At 42.3% G+C, this 20,890-nt stretch overlaps 1 protein-coding gene across 2 annotated transcripts in view; it reads right to left on the minus strand.

Annotated features, from left to right (window-relative positions):
* The window catches only part of DNM1L (dynamin 1 like), a 56,531-nt gene that overhangs the window by 25,949 nt on the left and 9,692 nt on the right, over positions 1–20,890 (minus strand). Inside the window, exons 2-5 of one of the 2 annotated variants that reach the window (XM_065405215.1) lie at positions 14,390–14,537; positions 3,546–3,584; positions 1,894–1,940; positions 307–378 (exon numbers count right to left, since the gene is read on the minus strand). In XM_065405215.1, coding sequence (XP_065261287.1) covers positions 307–378; positions 1,894–1,940; positions 3,546–3,584; positions 14,390–14,537 — 306 coding nt within the window. The remainder of the gene's footprint in view (positions 1–306; positions 379–1,893; positions 1,941–3,545; positions 3,585–14,389; positions 14,538–20,890) is intronic. The other variant, XM_065405938.1, reaches the window with a different exon arrangement.

Below are 20,890 nucleotides of genomic sequence, written 5' to 3' on the forward strand. Positions count from 1 at the left end.
GGAGTGGCATTGCCTGGACAGCAGGTCCACTGTGACTCTATACCCCAGGAGGGGAAACAACATAGTGACCTGGCAGGAGGGCTGAGTCACAAAGAGGAAGCTGCAGTTCCTGGAGTGAGGGAGGGGCTGTAGAGCGAGAGAGAAGACAACGGGCTGAGACCCTGCAAAGAGAGGTGTCAGACCTGGAAGAGAGCTAATCCCCAGAAGAGCCAGGAAGAGGTGCCACCATCGAGTACCCCATGACAGTAAGGAATTTTAGAAACTATGATATTCTGTGAACTAGAGTGGAGTTTATCTTGTACCAACCTTATTATTTCCTGAAATCCTCTCTGTTTCATTTTCTATTTCTTGTCGAATTTCATCAAAGTCTGTATAGAGCTAAAATACAGAAGCAAAAGTAACAAAGTCAGACAGCAATGTACTTACTGCATACATCTATCTATGAGAGAGAGAGAGATCTATATATCACCAAAATGTTCTTCTTGCCAACATAAAGTGATAAATACTGTAAGTATGCACATAAAAAGCAAGAATCATCTTCAGCACTATTTTACAATGCTATCAAAGTGAACATTAATAGCTGGAAACTGATTATTGAGTAATAACATTCGCCTTTTGCTACAATGGGCAGCAGGAGTTATTACTCGCTACCAAGATCTCATCAAGGGGAAAGATTTATCCACAATAAAGTGTTTAAACTATATTAGTTTTATATCTAATAAAACGTTGTCTTTGAAGTTTGAACGTGAGTAGGATACACTAACATCATGTTGCCCTCTGTATCTCCCAGGTACCCTGTTCCTCCCCCTCTCCAGTCCTCTTCAACATGCCCTGCCAATCTTCTCTGGTCTGCCTCCACACTCTGCAACCACTCTTCCTTCCTTAAACAAAACACCCCCAGTCCAAAATTAGGCAGCACAGAGCTGTGTCATCCAGTCTTCCGTCCTTCCTGGCTCCCCATCTCTGTATTTATCCCCCATCATTCTACATCTTTCTCCATCTCTGGCTTTGCCAGAAGTTGTAGAAACAGTTTGGCATCATCAGCAAATCAACTAATAGTTAGAAAATTTCATAACAGTGTTCTATAAACATGTGAAAAAATACCTCCACATGAGTGACCTAAGCCATAGCTTCAAGCAACACACAAAGAGGGGGAAAAACACGACATAAAATACTGCATTCTGCCACACCTCTTCACAGCAAATTTCTACTCCCTGACCCAAAGTACAGGGAGTCAGAACTGGGGCACTCTTCAACCCACTCCAAAAAGATGCAAATCAAAATCAACAAGCAAGTCATCAAATCAAGGATGGCTTGCTTCAACCAAGGGAGACAAACTGTCCTTAACATAGAAAGACTCTTAAGCATTAGTCCTTCAGTCTTCACCACATGGCTGGGGAAGCTCTTTCTAGTCCTTTCAATCCCCCTCCTACAGTCTTCTACTACTTTCCTCTTATATCTCTGCTCAAGTAAGTCTCTAGTTAACTCCTTCCCTGACTATCTTAATGTGGAGTAATAAAAACAATTTGTGATGGTATATGTACTTATCTTTGTAATTTCCACTCAATGCTTCACCAAAAAAACACTAAAAGCAAAGCCAACAATACATACAAATTTGGAATTTTTAAAGCCTAGCCATTCAGGTGATACAAGCCAATATAATGAGGACAAGCACTATAGAAGAGAAACAACCCAGAGACACCATAACTTTAAACTTCCTTTCCTGAACTTAAAAACCCCACAAACTTCTCAAGAACAAAGTTCTACCTTGGCATGAAATGTAGCATGTGGAGTTCATCCCTTTTAGGGGAAGTTGATGGAGGAGAAAGGGTTGGGATTGAACTTCAGGCTTATAATGGAAAGCTAGCTACTGTCACTCCATAATAAACATACCTTATTTTTGGTGTGAAGGAATTTACCCCATTCTTCAGCATCAATCCCTGAAAACAAAGCCATTACATGAGTTAGAGAGGAAAAAAGTTTCATTTTCAAGGACACCCTACTAAGAGCCTAAGGAGGGATAGCTCAGTGGTTTAAGCGTTGGCCTGCTAAATCCAGGGTTGTGAGTTCAATCCTTGAGGGGGCCATTTAGGGATCTGGGGCAAAATTGGTACTTGGTCCTGTTAGTGAAGGCAGGGGGCTGGACTCAATGACCTTTCAAGGTCCCTTCTAGTTCTATGAGATAGGTATATCTCCATTTATTTAGGGAGGAGGGATAGCTCAGTGGTTTGAGCATTGGCCTGCTAAACCCAAGGTTGTGAGTTCAATCCTTGAGGGGGCCATTTAGGGAACTGGGGTAAAAATCTGTCTGGGGATTGGTCCTGCTTTGAGCATGGGGTTGGACTAGATGACCTCCTGAGGTGCCTTCCAACCCTGATGTTCTATGATCCTGGTGTCTTTTTCACTTGAACAGTTTGTTGAAAACCAAGATACATTTTCTTTTAAAGTAGCAGCAGAAATGCAAAAGTTAATCTACTTCCTACTGTAAGAAATTAAATGGCTTTAAATACATATATTTAACATTCTGCATCTCATTCCAAATTTTAATTTGTAGATCCGTTGCCTAATTTCCACTCTCTGAATAATGGATTTGATTAAAAGAATGACTCATTTTCCTATCCTAGCAGTCCCCAGAAATGCCCTGCCTATTTAAAGATCAGTTTGTGACTGGAAAAAAAAAAACTTTTTGCAACATCCTTTTTTGCATACAAGTAAGCATTCATACAGTGCACTGTACAGAGATCAGATTACAGCTGAAAGAAATTGTTAGAAAAATCTGCTCAAGCAGAAAAAAAACAAGTAGAACACTTATGTATTGTTTAACAATGAAACCTTGGGGCATAAGTCTTATAAAGCCCAATTCTGCCAGAGGCCAAGCATCCTTAGCCATACAGACTTCAACGTTGGCTGACAATACTCTGTGCTTCTTAGGATCAGGCCCAAAACCAGCAAAAGAGATATAGAAGTGGCGACTTCTGTTATTGAGTGTACTTAAGCACAAGCTCCTACTAAAAAAAGTAAGTTTTAGTCATATCTGGAGACATCTGTATTCCCTCAACTAGATCTCCATTTTTTAAAGTGATGTTGCATTTCAAATTCCCAGTTTCTCTACACAGAAATCAGTTCTAGAAAGGAACCAACAAGAACTCTGCTTACTATTTGCTCATCCAAATACTGCTTATCTAAAAGTAAGTACCATTCAAACTGTCTCATTCTGGTAGGAGTCCCAAAAGACACTCACCAATACATATTAAAAACACATTACGTAACTAAAATGTTATGAAAGTTATATGATAAAGCAACACATTGCAAAAGAAAAGTTAAATTCATCCCTTGCTAATGCAGAGCAAAGACAGAAATTACTGAAATTGGAAAAAAAAAAAAAAAAAAGCCACAAGACCGCCCAAAATAACCATCAGTCAACACAGTAGCCAGTGTAAAAGTAAAAGTGCAGTCAGCAATAAAGTGGCATGAAATGCAGGTAGTTAAAATACATAAACATGCAGATAATGTGTAGGGACAACAAGCAAGTGGCTAAAAGAAACCTTTAGTAAGGTGTCTTGGATTTTTCCATGTAGCAGGGTCTGCAGTAAACAGAAACAGCATTGAATAAAGTTTAGTATTTGCCATTAAGTTTTACATAGCATTCTCTTTACCTTTCTGTACCAGACTTAGAGGGATTATAAAAGCATGCAGACAGACATGCATGCTATTCAATTATTAATGAAAATGCATAATGCATCATCACAATACACAGTAAACAGATCTTGAACACTCATCACTAAATGATACACATTAATCAAATATATTGTCATGTCGTTTATTTGATGCCTTTATTATTGCTGTTCATCTCAGAATTACTGTTTTGAAGTACTTTGATTTCAAACACACAAAACAGTGCCCTTTTCAATAGAGCAATCTAGAACGTTCCTTGATGAGGGTCATTTCTCACCCTGGATAAGCTATAAAACCTATTTGAAAACAAGGATTTAATATAAGTGCATTTTTTTTACATATTGCTGGAGGTGGCTAATGTGCTGTAGAGAGATCATTAACTTTTTGCTGCATAAATCATAGTTATGCATGACAACTTCCTGCACATCAATGAGAAACTCATGGAAATTAAAATAAGCCGGATACAATGGCCAGAAATCTGAGATTATTTAAGAAGAGACAGTGCCAAGTAATTTAGACTTTAAAAATGTAGGCTTCAAAAACAAAGTTTATCCACATCCTGTATCTCCCTTTACACTAAGAAGGCTATTTCCTCACACCATCCTCTACTGGGAGCGAAGGAAGCCCACTAGGGTCATAAAAGGCTGCAATCAGAACCCCAAGATCTTCTAAGGTTGAGATGGGGACAGCAAGGACTTCCCAAAACAGTCAGGAGCAGCACCACTGGTGCATGAAGAGACCCAGCTGGTCTCCCAGTTCTCCCTTTCCAATACTTCAGTTCTCCCTCTCCAATACTTTACAGTCCCTAAACACCAGTAGACCACTTCTTATTATCTGAAATCTAGACTTTATTGTTCCTGTTTACTCATCCCTTCATTTCACCCTATAACAAATAAAAATAAAGAAATGGAACAGAAGAGAGACATGCCCAGCCACACACTGATGACGCTGTACCAGTTACTCCACCCTTTGTCTTTTTAGATGGTAAGTTCTTTGCAGCAGGAACTGCCTTCCTTTGTGCTTGTACCAACTACAACAGGGGGCCCCAAAACCTGACTGGGGCTTCTGCCTGCTACTGAGATATAAACAGCACTTGCTTCAGATATCACAAGGTCCTATGTTTGGAGGTACTGATGTGAAAAGCTGATAAAATAATGTTGCTTTAGTAAACTTCAGACTCTAGATTCAGACTCTGGCTCTTATCTTCTGGCTCCATATTAACTGTCCAGTAAGGCCTGGTCTACACTATGACTTTAATTCGGATTTAGCAGCGTTAAATCGAATTAACCCTGCACCCGTCCACACAACGAAGCCATTTATTTCAAAATAAAGGGATCTTAAAATCGATTTCTGTACTCCACCCCAACGAGCGGAGTAGCGCCAAAATCGATATTGTCATTTCGAATTAGGGTTAGTGTGGCCGCAATTCGATAGTATTGGCCTCCGGGAGCTATCCTACAGTGCACCAGTGTGACCGCTCTGGACAGCAATCTGAACTCGGATGCACTGGCCAGGTAGACAGGAAAAGCCCCGTGAACATTTGAATTTTATTTCCTGTTTGCCCAGCGTGGAGAACACAGGTGACCACAGATAGCTCATCAGCACAGGTAACCATGCAGGCCGATAATCGAAAAAGAGCACCAGCATGGACCGTTCGGGAGGTACTGGATCTGATCACTATATGGGGAAAGGATTCAGTGCTAGCAGAACTTCGTTCGAAAAGACGAAATGCCAAAATTTTTGAAAAAATCTCCAAGGGCATGATGGAGAGAGGCCACAATAGGGACTCAGATCAGTGCCGCGTGAAAGTCAAGGAGCTCAGACAAGCCTATCAAAAAACAAAGGAGGCAAACGGTCGCTCCGGGTCAGAGCCGCGGACATGCCGCTTCTACGCCGAGCTGCATGCAGTTCTGGGGGGGCCGCCACCACTACCCCACCCCTGACCGTGGATTCCGAGGCGGGGGTAATCTCATCAGCTACACCTGAGGATTCTGCGGACGGAGAAGAGGAGGAGGAGGAGGACGACGAGCTTGCGGAGAGCACACAGCACTCCGTTTTCCCCAACAGCCAGGATCTTTTTCTCAGCCTGACTGAAGTACCCTCCCAAGCCTCTCAAGCCAGTATCCAAGACCATGACCCAATGGAAGGGACCTCAGGTGAGTTTACCTTTTAAAATATAAAACTTGTTTTAAAAGCAAGCGTTTTTTAATGATTACTTTGCCCTGAGGACTTGGGATGCATTCGCGGCCAGTACAGCTACTGGAAAAGTCTGTTAACGTGTCTGGGGATGGAGCGGAAATCCTCCAGGGACATCTCCATGAAGCTCTCCTGGAGGTACTCCAAAAGCCTTGCCACAAGGTTTCTGGGCAGTGCAGCCTTATTCCGTCCTCCATGGTAGGACACTTGACCACGCCATGCTAGTAGCAAGTAATCTGGTATCATTGCATGACAAAGCCTGGCAGCGTATGGTCCCGGTGTTTGCTGGCATTCAAGCAACATCCGTTCTTTATCTCGCTGTGTAATCCTCAGGAGAGTGATATTGCTCATGGTAACCTGGTTGAAATACGGGACTTTAATTAAGGGGACAGAGGTGGCCGTTCCTACTGGGCTGTTTGCCTGTGGCTGAAAAGAAATCCTTCCCTGCAGTTAGCCAAGCGCAGGGGTAATTGGCCCTGAGCTTTTCGCGTTTGGCTAGCAGGGATCTTCCCTGATACCAGCCACGCGGTGGGGGGAGGGGTACAGCGATCATCCCAGATAATTCATGGCGGGAGGGGGAGGGGCAGGGGGTTAGTTTGGTTTCTCCAGAGATCTTCCCTGATACCAGCCACGCGGTGGGGGGAGGGATAAAGCGATCATCCCAGAGAATTGGATGGGGGGGGGGGGTTAGTTTGTTTTCTGCTGCTGAAGGTTAACAGGAAAACCGCAGCAGTCAACGGGCTTTGCTTGGTATGTGGGAAAGGAGGGCGCAGAAGCCGAAAGACAATGGCTTACCATGGCCGCATGCAAGCTGAATTCTGTTGCCCGGACCTGCGTCTGTGATCTCTATCACCAAAGCCACAGGCACTCAATATTAAGATGGAAAATGCGACCTTGTACTGAAATCACATGTGCTATGTAATGTGAATAGTGTTGTTCACCATGAAAGAGTATAAGCATTGTTCTGTAAAATGTATCATTTTAAAAACTTCTCTCCTTTTTTTCATCCCTCCCTCCAGCAGCTGCAAATTTTTCAAGCCTCCCTCCTCCGTCCCGAAGGCTATCTCAGATAAGGCGGCGGAGAAAGAGGACGCGAGACGAGATGTTCTCGGAAATAATGGAATGCACCCGCAATGAAAGAGTTCATTTGAATGAGTGAAAGGACACGGTATCTAAATACAGGAAAGATGCCAGTGAACGTGAGGTTGTGAGGGACGCTCGAGATGAGAGGTGGCAAGCTGCAACGCTGGGGCTGCTGCGTGATCAAACGGACATGCTCCGGCGTCTGGTGGAGCTTCAGGAACGGCAGCAGGATAACAGACTGCCGCTGCAACCGCTGTATAATCTCCCTCCCCCCTCACCATGTTCCATATCCTCCTCACCCAGATGTGTAAGAACGCGGGGGGGGAGGCTCCGTGCACCCTCCCACTCCACCCCAGTGGACAGCCCAACCAAAAGGCGGTCATTATATTGAATTTTTTCAGTGGCCTTTTACTTCCCTCCTATCCTCCTCCCAAACCTCACCCAGATTACCTTCTTGGTTCTCTCCCTATGTTTATAATCACTTAATAAAGAATACATGATTTTTAAACGATAGTGACTATTTCCTTTAAAAGCAAGCTGTGATTTAAGGGGGGAGGGTGGTTTGCTTACACGGAATGAGTCAATCAAGGGGGCAGGTTTTCAACAAACAGAACTTTCACACCGTAGCCTGGCCAGTCATGAAACTGGTTTTCAAAGCTTCTCTGATGCGCAGCACTTCCTGGTGTGATCTTCTAATCGCCCTGCTGTCTGGCTGCGCATAATCAGCAGCCAGGCGATTTGCCTCAGCCTCCCACCCCGCCATAAAGGTCTCCCCCTTACTCTCACAGAGATTGTGGAGCACACAGCAAGCAGCAATAACAATGGGGATATTGGTTTGGCTGAGGTCTGACCGAGTCAGTAACGAGCGCCAGCAACCTTTTAAACGGCCAAATGCACATTCTACCACCATTCTGCACTTGCTTAGCCTGTAGTTGAACAGCTCCTGACTCCTGTCCAGGCTGCCTGTGTATGGCTTCATGAGCCATGGCATTAAGGGGTAGGCTGGGTCCCCAAGGATAACGATAGGCATTTCAACATCCCCAACGGTTATTTTCTGGTCCGGGAAGTAAGTCCCTTGCTGCAGCCGTTTAAAACAGATTAGTGTTCCTGAAGACACGAGCGTCATGAACCCTTCCCGGCCAGCCCACGTTGATGTTGGTGAAACGTCCCTTGTGATCCACAAGTGCTTGCAGCACCACTGAAAAGTACCCCTTGCGGTTTATGTACTGGGTACCCTGGTGCTCCGGTGCCAAGATAGGGATGTGGGTTCCATCTATCGCCCCACCACAGTTAGGGAATCCCATTGCAGCAAAGCCATCCACTATGACCTGCACATTTCCCAGAGTCACTACCTTTCGTAGCAGCAGCTCAGTGATTGCTTTGGCTACTTGCATCACAGCAGCCCCCACAGTAGATTTGCCCACTCCAAATTGATTCCCGACTGACCGGTAGCTGTCTGGCGTTGCAAGCTTCCACAGGGCTATCACCACTTGCTTTTCAACTGTGAGGGCTGCTCTCATCTTGGTATTCTGGCGCTTCAGAGCAGGGGAAAGCAAGTCACAAAGTTCCAAGAAAGTGCCCTTTCGCATGCGAAAGTTTCGCAGCCACTGGTAATCGTCCCACAACTGCAACACTATGCGGTCCCACCAGTCTGTGCTTGTTTCCCGGGCCCAGAATCGGCGTTCCACGGCTATAACCTGCCCCATTAACAGCATGATCTCCAAAGCGCCGGGGCCCGCGGTTTGATAGAATTCCATGTCCTCATCACTCTCGCCGCCGCGCTGCCGTAGCCTACTCCTCGCCGTCTGGTTTTGCAGGTTCTGGTTCAGCATAAACTGCACGATAACGCGCGAGGTGTTTACAATGTTCATGACTGCTGTCTTGAGCTGAGCGGGCTCCATGCTTGCCGTGGTATGGCGTCTGCACTGTTCACCCAGGAAAAAGGCGCGAAACGGTTGTCTGCCGTTGCTTCCCTGGAGAGGGGGGAGGATGTACCCAGAACCACCCGCAACAATGTTTTTGGCCCCATCAGGCATTGGGATCTCAACCCAGAATTCCAATGGGTGGAGGAGACTGCGGGAACTATGGGATAGCTATGGGATAGCTACCCACAGTGCAACGCTCCAGAAATCGACGCTAGCCCCGGTACATGGACGCACACCGCCGAATTAATGTGCTTAGTGTGGCCGCATACATTCGACTTTATACAATCTGTTTCCAAAATTCGAATTATATAAATTCGGATTAATCCCGTAGTGTAGACATACCCTAAGACTGCAACATTAACTTCCCACCCCAAATACTAAAATAGTAAATGTTACTAAACTGATCCATCATACATCCTCTTCCCCCATCCCATCCTCCCACAAAATGGATGAAGTTTAATTGTAAAAATGATTCTTAGCTGCAAGGCCAATTTAATAATTAATGGGGGCAGAAATTTCACAGAGCTCTCTCAATTGTTTTCTTTGTCCTGTAATTCAATAGAAAACAACGCAGTGTGCTATTGCCACAAACATGTTATATGACTATCAACAGAACTATTATGAGGTATTTGCTCTGATCAAACCAAGAACCTCTCTCAGACCTCAGTGTAAATGAGAGTTATGGAGATTGTGTCTCTGTCAGATATGATGATGTGAAAATACAGTGCTTACTCCCTCACTTCTAATGGAGTAGACTATTCTCTTTTGTTAATATATTTTCTGTATTTTGGGTTAGAAGCTCTTCGGAAGCTTCAAATTCTTTTGTACTGAATAGCAATTGTATTTACTATCCCTTCATTTCAGGGAAGTGGTATGATTTTATCATGTCGGGGAACGCTCAAAAGTGACTCAAAAAATAGTTGCTCTTTGGTCTGGCACAAAAGAAAAATCAGAAACATTGTCAGTTACATGGTTGTTAGACTTATCCTCCCTACCAGAGTGCTGAGGATCAAACTCAAACACAGTAGGTAGGCTTCTTCAAGAGAAAAATTATATGGGCTCATTCCTCAGGTAAATCACACCGAGTCTTGTCAAAGGCTATTAAAATGAAATTAGCATCACTGGAAAGTAGAGGCTATTTCCAACTGCCTGTACAGTTATGTCATGTCAACGTATTTACCTTCAACTTCTTTTTGAAAAACAATCTAGTATTTGGCACAATAATATTAAGATCTGAAAACAAGTACAATAGATGACAATTTGAAAGTCTCTAAACTACAAAACAAGGGAGGAATTTTCTGGGTAAATATACCTATGCTGAAGATAAATTTCTGTTTATAAAAACATATCATGTATAAAGCCTCACTTTTGGAACCAAGATGTGTATGATTTATATACAAGCTTTAGCGAATAAAGCTGGTGTTAAAATGTTAAGTCAGTAACAGCACAATATAAGGAGGCATTCAAATGAAAGCACAAGGAACCACTATGTGTTATTATGTTTATGAGCATGAAGAGTTCATTAACAGTATGTTCAGAATAGTACAGTGCACTAGTGCAGAAACTGAGGACTTCTTGTATAAGATTCAACTAGCAGAAAAATCTCCCCTCACTTAGGGACAATGTGTCATTTTGATGGGCAAATATTAAGTTTATTTTCCTCATTCTAATTCATTCAAATTAGGGGTGCACCATAATATTTTTTGCCCAAGCTAGTAATTTTTATTGACGATTTTGCAAGTTTAGTGTATTTTTTTTTTAAAACGGAAGTAAAAGCAAATATGTCAATTTATTTAATGACCGGATGCTAAAATATGCTTGGGAACAGATTTTCACAAGAGCTCTGAAACAGAAACCAAGTTTACTAGGCTGGAATAACTGGAGCAGCTATAACATTGTGGAGAATATGAAATTCTTCTTTATTATACAATAAATGTCTAGCATTCCTGATTATCCAGCATTCTTGCAAAAATGTCATATGTTGTTATCCAATGCCCTGTCTGGGGATTGTGATATTATGGTAGGTAGCCTATGACATTACCTGGCACTTTAACTGGTAACCAACTTAATCAACTACAGTCAAATGCCACAGGGTTAGTTCCATGAAATGCACTTAAGAGTTAGACGTGTAGAGTTCAGATATGCAACTGTCCTTAGATTTATTTACAAACTGTATTGTATGGCCACCAGATGCAACGACTATACATCAATTTTAGAAATATATACTTTCATTTTATTAGCAAGTGGAATATAATTCTAATTATTTTGAAAATAATCCATTACTTGCACTATTTTTGGAATTTTTAAAATGAACTACCAAGTTGTCCTAGTTCATCTGGCAAAACCTTCACACTACATTTCAAAGCTAAAATGGTTCTTATAATTCTGCATATGCACTAGCACAATGATGTCAGCAGGAATATATTTAATTCTGAGAATAGTATTTGTTAGGGAACAGTACTAGAGGGCCAATAGATTAAGCATCAAATCCACTCCTCTCCTCTCCCCCCCTTCCCCCCACTGGTGTTTGTTCTATGTTGTCATTCAGCTTCATATTAATAATCTCGGTTTGGTGACAAAATTACACATACAATTCAAATTCCAGAGGGTATTTACCTGCCAGAATGTTTTTGGTTTTTTTTAAATGTAGGTCAAATTCTGGACTTCATCTCCTTAACAGTGTTTGCTTTATAATATCAACAAAACAGACCCTCTGACAGCAGGCAGCTTTGACATTGTATGAGAAACAACAGACCATGCTGACTCATTTAAGAAAGGCTGCAGTATTACTGACTGTAACTCAGCAGTATATAATTTTGTAAATACTCAAAAGAAAGCAAAACAAGTTATTTTTTCCAAAAAAGAAAATTCTCTAAATCCCTAAAATTATTATAGGACAACTATGCGTAAGGATACTATATAAGGATAATGTTCATATGGTTATACTTTATTTCATGTCATTTTAGTCCTTGAAGCTGGAATGAAAAAAAGACAAGTCTGATAATCATAATTAGCTACATATAGGTTTATATATATATAGACAGTTGTTTGTGTACTTATATCTAACACACAAATAGGGCCCTACCAAATTCATGGCCATGAAAAATGCGTCACCGACCGTGAAATCTGGTCTCTCCCATGAAATCTGGTCTTGTGTGTGCTTTTACTCTATACTATACAGATTTCATGGGGGAGACCAGCATTTCTCAAACTGGGGGTTCTCACCCAAAAAAGAGTTGCACGGGGGTTGAAGGTTATTGGGGGGGGGGGGGGGGGATGTCACAGTATTGCCACCCTTACTTCTTTGCTGCATTCAGAGCTGGGTGGCCAAAGAGTGGCAGCTGTTGGCTGGGCGCTCAGTTCTGAAGGCAGCACCCTGCCAGCAATACCATACCGTACCATGCCATCTTTACTTCTGCACTGCTACTGGCAGCGGCTCTGCCTTCAGAGCTGGGTTCCTGGCCAGCAGCCGCCGCTCTCAGGCCACCCAGCTCTGAAGGCAGCGCCGCCGTCAGCAGCAATGCATAAGTAAGGGTATCAGTACCACAACCCCTCCCTCCAATAACCTTGCGACCCCCCCACAATTCCTTTTTTGAGTCAGAACTCCTACAATTACAACACTGTGAAATTTCAGATTTAAATATCTGAAATCATGAAATTTACTATTTTGAAAATCCTATGACCCTGAAACTGACCAAAATGGACCGTGAATTTGATATGGCCATACCCATAAAGAAAGGTATCTATTGAAAAGTGTCTGTGTATTTTGCTTTAGTGTTTGTCCCCACTTCTTGGAGCATCCGTGCAGTTTGTTTGCACCTCAGTAAAAAAATTCTAACTTAGTTGATAGAAGCCATAAAGCTCTGTCCATTCCGATCAGATGAGCCTACCTTACTCTGAAAATTAAAAATGTAGATATAACACTTGGCACATATGTAGTGGCTTTCATCCAAAGTTCTCAATGGGCTTTATACCGTAAATATTTATTTAATTCATCATCCCTGCACAGTATGTGCCATTATCCCCATTTTACAGTTGAAAAGACTGAAGCCCAAGGTCACAGGAAATTTGTAACAGAGCTGAGAACAGAAGAGATGCCTACAAACTCCTAATACTCTGTCCTGGTCTACAAAACCATCTTTTCTACCCTTAACCTTGCAGACTAGGACAAAAACTAGTAATTATCATGTATCTCATTCTACTATGCACGAGGTGAAAGCAGTTCAAAGGGTACCAAAACATTAGGTGCAAATAAAATGCAAATAATGTGAAATTAAATTTCACGGATACTTTAAAGAAACCAAATGTGTTCTATGGTTCTATTTTAATATTCATATGCCTCTCAGAGCCCATCCTTGTCGAGTAGTTTGTTGTGCTGCATGTTAAAAACTTAACTTTTATACATTGGATTTGTGTTTTCTGTCACTTTCAGCAACAATGGCATTTGGAGCTGGAACACCTTCAAGATTCTCCAGTGTTTAATAGTAATTTTTCAAGTACCAAAAGATACAGAAAGTATATTAACAAAACAAAACAAGTAACAGACTTCTAGAACCTTGATTTAATATTTTCAGGAATCTGTTCTGAACTAAAGGTTTTAAAAGGAGCTTTATTTAAATTCAGGGAAAAGTAACAATTCTAGTATATATATTTAAGTTTATCATACCATCAGAAGTGTATGTGTTTTCACTGTCAAATGAAAAGATTTTTTGCTATGACTGATTAATTCTAGTGGTCTCACTCTTACATAGACCAAGAGTATTACTTAATGCAAAGTGAAACTGTTCCAACTCCCAACGGGCAATTGAGGTGACACTCTTGATCTGCTAACGGATAAGAAGGAGTCGCTAAAAGAGACTAAAGCTTTAGACTAGACAAGATTTAGAATAATCTAAATCATCCTACTTTCATATGGGTTAGAATTTCTCAATAGTGCTTAGTAAAATGATATCAATAAGCCACTGGAGGTTCCAATTAAGTTTTAAACTAATAAAGGTTTGTTTTTGTAATCCCCAGCCCACTATTTTTTCCAGTTACATACATTCTTTAACTCCTCTCCACAGTCATGCACTTGTTGGGGAGGTTTTATTTATCAGCAGGAACAGAGAACCTAAGCAAAAATGCTCTGCACACCCTATGCAATCACTACCAGTCAGATACCGTAATACTCTCTTCTCGCAGGTGCTCACTGAATACCAGGGAGAGAACAAAGGTAAGACTAAAAATATGAAACTCAGAAAAGCTATTGAAAGAACCAATTATCCTAATTGCCAGAGCTTTTGCAGCTTCTGTTGTATGGGTAGCATAGGTGGTGACAGTGGCTACGTTTTCTCAACACAATTATATGTATAAAATAAGCCTCAAAGGAATAAGAAAAAATGTGCAAATACATTTTAAAATTAAAGTTAGTAATTTTTTCCCACAAAAAGGATAAAAATATCACGAGGTATTTCCTTTTAAGGACAACTACATAAACACGAAGATTAAAATCCCAGTTGGATCACTCTTACCATTTTCATCTCCAGATGTTTTCCGACGATCCTCTGGTGAAACATGCACCAGCTGCAGAATAAGGGGTCTCCGGGTGATAATTCCAGTACCTCTTGGGAGCAGATCCCTCCCCACAAGACTTTCCAGCACTGAACTCTTGCCACTGCTCTGAAAATTGAAACACATCCGTGACTTTCTTATATACCTATTATTGCAATGCTGTAATATTAACCTTTTAACATTTTATTTTATTTAAAGGAAAACAAATGCCTCCATAGATTGTATTCATTTATTTCACCAACCCTGAAGTAGGAACTTACTGGGTTTAAGAAAATATTTTGCACTTTTTTAGCACTTTCCATCCAGAGATCTCAAAGCACTTTCAGAACATTAATCTTCACAACAACCTTTTGGAAATAACTGAAAAGTTGTTTAATTATACTTTAACTTCTATAAAGCAACTCTATCTTCTGGGGTGACTATTTTGTAACATCTTACAGTAACACTACAATGAGTAACAATATAGTAGAGAGTTAATTTTCCTGGCTACACCATGATGGAAACATACAAGTGTCACCGAAAAAGATGTTTTGCATTTGGGTACTTATCCTATCTACATCGATACAGTAGAATCTTTCACATGAAAATGAGTACAGGTCTGTCGCATCTTACGCGCATTTAACATGCGCGATTTCAGCTTTACATGTTCGGCAAAAACAAACCAAAAAAACCAAAAAAGAGAAAAACAACAATTTTAATACTGTACCTGTAGTGCGGGCGATTCCGCCCGCCATTGAACTCAATGTAATTTTGACTATACGCGGTTTTCGCTTTACGCGCTAACCGCGGAACAGAACCCCCGCGTAAGATGAGACAGACCTGTACCCCAAGTAGAATTTTGCACGGCTATTGTACACTTTTTGGCAGGTAACTCCACGGATTGCAAAGCTGATGCATCTTGCCTATAGGACAATCAACCAGCAGCAGCTAACAAAACACAGCAGTTAAATACTTTCACTGAGGCCTGGTCTACACTGGGGGGCGGGGAGGGAAGGGAAGATCAATCTAAGTTACGCAACTTCAGACACGTGAATAACGTAGCTGAAGTCGACGTACTTAGAGCTACTTATCGCAGTGTGCGGTAAGTCGACTGCTGACGCTCCCCCGTCGACTCCACCGCTCGCTTCGGTGGAGTACCGGAGTCGACGGGAGAGAACTCGGTGGTCGATTTATCGTGTCGTCACTAGACGCGATAAATCGAACCCTGCTGGATCGATCGCTCCAGAGGTAAGTGTAGACATGCTCTAAGACTGCACAATCCTAAATTCCCTCTGAGTGGCATTTCCCTCTGCAGAACTTGTGTATGAGGTTGGTAGAAGTGTAACGAGATCGGCAATAATATATACATACAGGTTCGAGGAAATACCTTGTTAATCATCTACTAACATTTACTAAGCCTGGGTACATCACCTGTCAATCCAGAATTGTAGTGAATTGAGGTTTGGTTTGGGGAGTTGTTTTGTTTTAATAGAACCATACTACACTATTCAATTTCTCTGTAGTTTGCAGTTGAGGGGTAAGAATAGAGGGCAGGGAGCTAAAAAGGTATTTGGCAATCACTGAATTATTGAGTCCCCAAATTATCACCCACCAACATGGTAGTTATTTAATAATCATTGAGCATATTGACAAGTCTATCTGCTACATAGTAGCTCTATGGAACCCTTTCCACTGGGTTCCAATCCGGGGCCCAATAGTAAGCAGCTAAATCCTGCTACTCCAAGGGCTAGACAGCTGTTTCGCCTCCCTAGATCACTTCCTACCAAATCCTTTTCCCAATGGATAAAGTAAAAATATGAAATAACTGAAATCAAAAAGTCTCAGACCTTCTGAGAGCTGCAAGTCCCTTCTCTGTGGGTTTGGCAAAGGTGGTACAGCTAGTAGCAGCACCTGCAGTGCTCCTTCCCAAGAGATCAGGGTGTAGGTCAGTTCTCCACCTCTACCAGCCAGCTACTTGTAGGGATATTAAAGAAGGTACTAACAGTGATTCCCCCAAGAGACAGTGACCCCCTCATAATTTGGCCCCCACACTTTAAAATCCAACAGTTTCACCAAGTACAAAAATCTCTTGGGTCTTCTGTTAAAACTTGTAAGCTACTGTCTGTAGCAACCATTGATTATATCTATCCTGTGAAAGATACTTTACTACTATGTAAAACTTACAAACAAGTTAACTGACTTTGTTCTTGAAGTAATTGATACAATGCAAACAAACACTATAAGCCCTTAAGTGACTTTCACTTCATTCAACGGCTCCTAGGACAGACCCCCACCCTCTGTGATTAAAGGGTCGGGAGTCTCAAATGAATTAGCACACACTCTGAAAGTGGTGGAGACAGTAAATTAAAATATGGTTAAGGTATGGAATGTATGCTGATGAATGCTTGATATACATGGATGGTTAGGGAGGTGCCAGCCTAGAAAGGAAGTATCCATCGGCCGAAGAATGTGTCAAATGGATGACCAGAAAACCTCCGGAGGGTAAACTGGGATCCACCCCATCACCTGGAAGGATGAGAAACACAAACTTTGGACAGTGTGGAGCCACCAGGAATGTGCCACTTTGGACAGGAATGTGCCATCTGCTGATTGAGTCAGCAACAGCAGGATGAAACAGCTCCCATAGACTAACATAGGAATTAATTCCTATAAAAATGGACTCTAAAGACTGATGACTTTGAGTCTCTCTGGTTCTGCTGCCAACCTCCAGGAGCATCAGGTGCATCTGACACAGACTCGGCTCCATCCTCATGACCAAGATACCTGGCCAGTAACTTGGCATGAGCAACTTCTAGGCTGGTAACTATAACACCTATACAGAACTTGAATGAATGATTGTGTGAATGAATCTATCTATCTATATATATGTGTGTATAAGGAATAAGTAGTGATAGGAATAAGTAGTCAAACAACGTTGTTTACTTTTATCTTTTGCTTTATCATTATATTTACAATAAATGTGGCATCTTTGCCTTATCCCTCTTAATAAGATCCTGCTGGTTTTTATTCTATTCGTATAACATACTGAGCTGTGCTCCCCTTTTAAGTTCCTTCTCCAGCCCACGCATGCTTTGCAGGTGAGGCGGGGCAGGGCTGCCCGGTCCCAAAGTAGCTCCTTACCTCCTTCCTTTCCAGTGCAGGGTTTGTACACTGTCACGGGGGTATTATTTAAATCAAAATAGTAAATAAAATTTGGTAACAATTGTCTTATTCCCAAGATTAACTGCTGCTACCCTTCATTATTTTCAGAGTAGAAAGCGGTTTCTTTAACAATAGTTTAAAGTCAAGAACGGATATGGAGGTCATGAACCTAATCATATCATTGTTTACAAAGGCAGATTAAGGTGTCATAGTGAGAGATGGACACAGTGAAAGGAGGATAAGAGAATGGAATTAAAAAGTGACTTGCTAAGGGGTTAAATTATAAAGTGCAAAGTAGTAACAGATTTTTATTGATGTGATGGGACAAGACAGCCAAATCACTATCTGTCCCACTAAAGGAAACACACACAGCAAGAGAGTATTAAAGAGAATATTTATGGATAAGGCATCTACCTTAGAATGTATCATCTCCTCCTCAAGCATACAGGGCCAAAACCTTCAGTTGTTACTCAGAATTTCAACGGGAACATTGCCTAAGCTTTAATTTTTTTTAAAAAATAAGAGCTTCATGCTGTGGGAGAGAGCTATTTTACCAACAAAGAGAGAAACACTTAAAAACCACACTAAAAGTTATGCTGCTGTCAGATTTGCAAACCACAGCTGGAGTTACATTATGATGAAAAAAGTCCAAAATAATCACACCTAAATAATCTGAATTGGAATGTGAACCCACTCTGAAAAATAACTACATAAATATGGCACTCATTCCACAGATCTGTTCCCTATATGAATTTTGGATACATCTTCTGACTTGTATATTTTAACTACTTTCTTCCCAAGCAACTCTACAGAGCCAACAGTTAGAAAATAGGACTTGATCCTATCTCTTTTCATCCATCCACAGCCCATGTCTTCACTGCTAAATTGAATTACAGGCAGCTCTTGGCTTAAGTCCATCCACACACAAAAATCCTTGAGTCTGACGTTTTTAACTCAAGTTGGCTGGCCCACCAGGAGATAATAGAACACAGCTGGAGTTAGCACAACTCATCAGCAGTTCACGTCTAACCCCATTCTGTGTAGCTTCAGTGTTATTTTGCAGGATGGATTCTCTCACTCAAACCAGGCTAACTCAAGAGGAGTTAACTTGAGCATAGATAATTTACATTAACTCTGTGGTAAAGATATAGGGTACACCTACACACGCACAAGTTCTGCTCATATTATTGCCTACAAGTAGCAGTGTGGCTAAGCTGGCATGGATGACAGCTCACACAAGCCGCCTGAGTATTTAGCTGAGGGTCAGAAGGGCCTGTACTCACGCAGCTAGCCCAAACTGCCATCAATGGCATTTGTAGTAGAAAAAGAGAGCCTGGAGACAGACATAAGACCTGCCGTAAAGCCTAAGGCCCTGCTTATATAAAGCAAAGTTAGCAAGAATCAGGCTATAAACAAAAGTCGGGCCCTGTTACAAAACATGCCTGCCTGCAGGTTCGCTGTCCGGAACGTGAACTTGGCAAGAACACGGCTAGTGTCGCAAAAACACAAACACTCCTAAAAAGAGCTAGGCACTGGACACTTGCACAAACACATTCCAGAAGATCATGCCAGACACCCCCACAGCTCCCGGCCACCGCAGCTGGCAGGGGGGACCCCCACAGCTCCATGCCACCGCCGCTCCCAGTCACCATGGGAGGCAGGGGAATCCGCTGCTCCCGGAGAGCAAAGGGGACCCCCGACTGCTCCCCACCCATCCACCGCGGACAGCAGGGGGGACCCAGTAGCAAGAGGGACCCCCGGAGCTCCCAGCTGCTGTGGGTGGCAGGGGGGTCCCCCACAGCTTGGAGCCTCCAGCAGAGGGGGACCCTGAAGCTCCCAGCCCCCACACCTCCTGCCCAGGCTACCCATTTTGTGATGAGTATTTTTTAGTAAAAGTCAAGGACAGGTCACAGGCTTCGTGATTTTTTCATTATTGCCCATGACCAGTCTGACTTTTACTAAAAATATCCATGACAAAAACTTAGTCTTAATTACTGTACCTGTAACCATTGAGCCAGGGCATTAGAACTGTGCTTCGTTAACAATAAACCTGGTGGAGCGCCTTCGCCACTGAACCAAGTTTGTGGTCTTCTTGGACAATTCCATCAAAGTCTGCGGTATGGGCTATCTGGCCAGACCCACTGCAGCACGCAGAGAGAACACATGCAGCCAACAACAGACACCACCACTATGGCCATACTGCTATTTTTATGCATTAGCTCAAGCAGCGCTAGTGCACGTACGTCTACCCGAGCTGGGAATCACATCTCCCACTTGCTGTGTAGGTGTACCCATACCATAAGTTCCAACTGCAGGGCCAAATTCTTTCCTAAGTCACACTTGTACAATACAGATGGGTTGCAGTGGTTCAAAAGAATTTCTTCTGCAGAATCTTTATTATGAGTGAGACTACATGAGAAGGAATAGCCTCAGGTTTACTCAGATTCCATTATGAGTTTGCAGGACTGAGACTGAAACATTCTCAATCAATAACTAATGATACACAAGAAACAAACCCTACAATACCAGTTTACAGTCATTTTCAGACAAGAACTGCACCCTCACCTAATTTCACTTCAGACATTAACACTTATGGACTTGTACTAGCTGTAGATATTGTCAAACAACAATTTAAATTTGTTGTTGCTCTTTAAATGTATCATTAGGTCCTTCCAAGATAAAGTTTCTCATTTTAAAAAGTGTTTCCAGTGAGGGATAAGTTGTCAAATGCAACTATTGAGGAATTTCAAATCCTCAATAAGGATATTGTAAATGCATCATCTTTTGCAGAGTTACACACAACTGCATTCGTGGAAAAAAGTACAGAATTTATGCGTGAGGTAACTTATAGTAGGACCATAGAGCAAAGCAGAGGCAATATAGCCCTGACTTGGCAAAGCAATGATGGCAATAGCAGAGTTTCCCCTACAATATGAGATAACAGCAATGAGAACTCGGAAATAGCAAAAGCTTTCACTACAGGACAGAATCATCTCCTCAACATTTTCTTAAAACTAGCTACCAGCCCTGCTTTGAGATTCCAGATGGGATTTACAGAGCTGCATTCTTTCCTTCTTGCATACAATCACCAACAGTAAAAGTCCAGCTGGCCAAATTATGCTCTCTGTAACACCTGTGTAAATCCAAGGGGTCGGGGCGGTCAGAGGGTGGGGAACAGGGGGGTTGAATGGGGGCAAGGGGTCCCGGGGAGCAGTCAGGAAGGAGGGGGGGGTTGGATGGGGCGGTGGGAGGCAGTCAGAGGCAGGGGTTCCAGGGGCGGTCAGGGGACAGGGAGAAGGGGTGGTTGGATGGGGCAGGTG

This window comes from Emys orbicularis, chromosome 1 (genome assembly GCF_028017835.1).
Source record: "Emys orbicularis isolate rEmyOrb1 chromosome 1, rEmyOrb1.hap1, whole genome shotgun sequence".
NCBI lineage: Eukaryota > Metazoa > Chordata > Testudines > Emydidae > Emys > Emys orbicularis.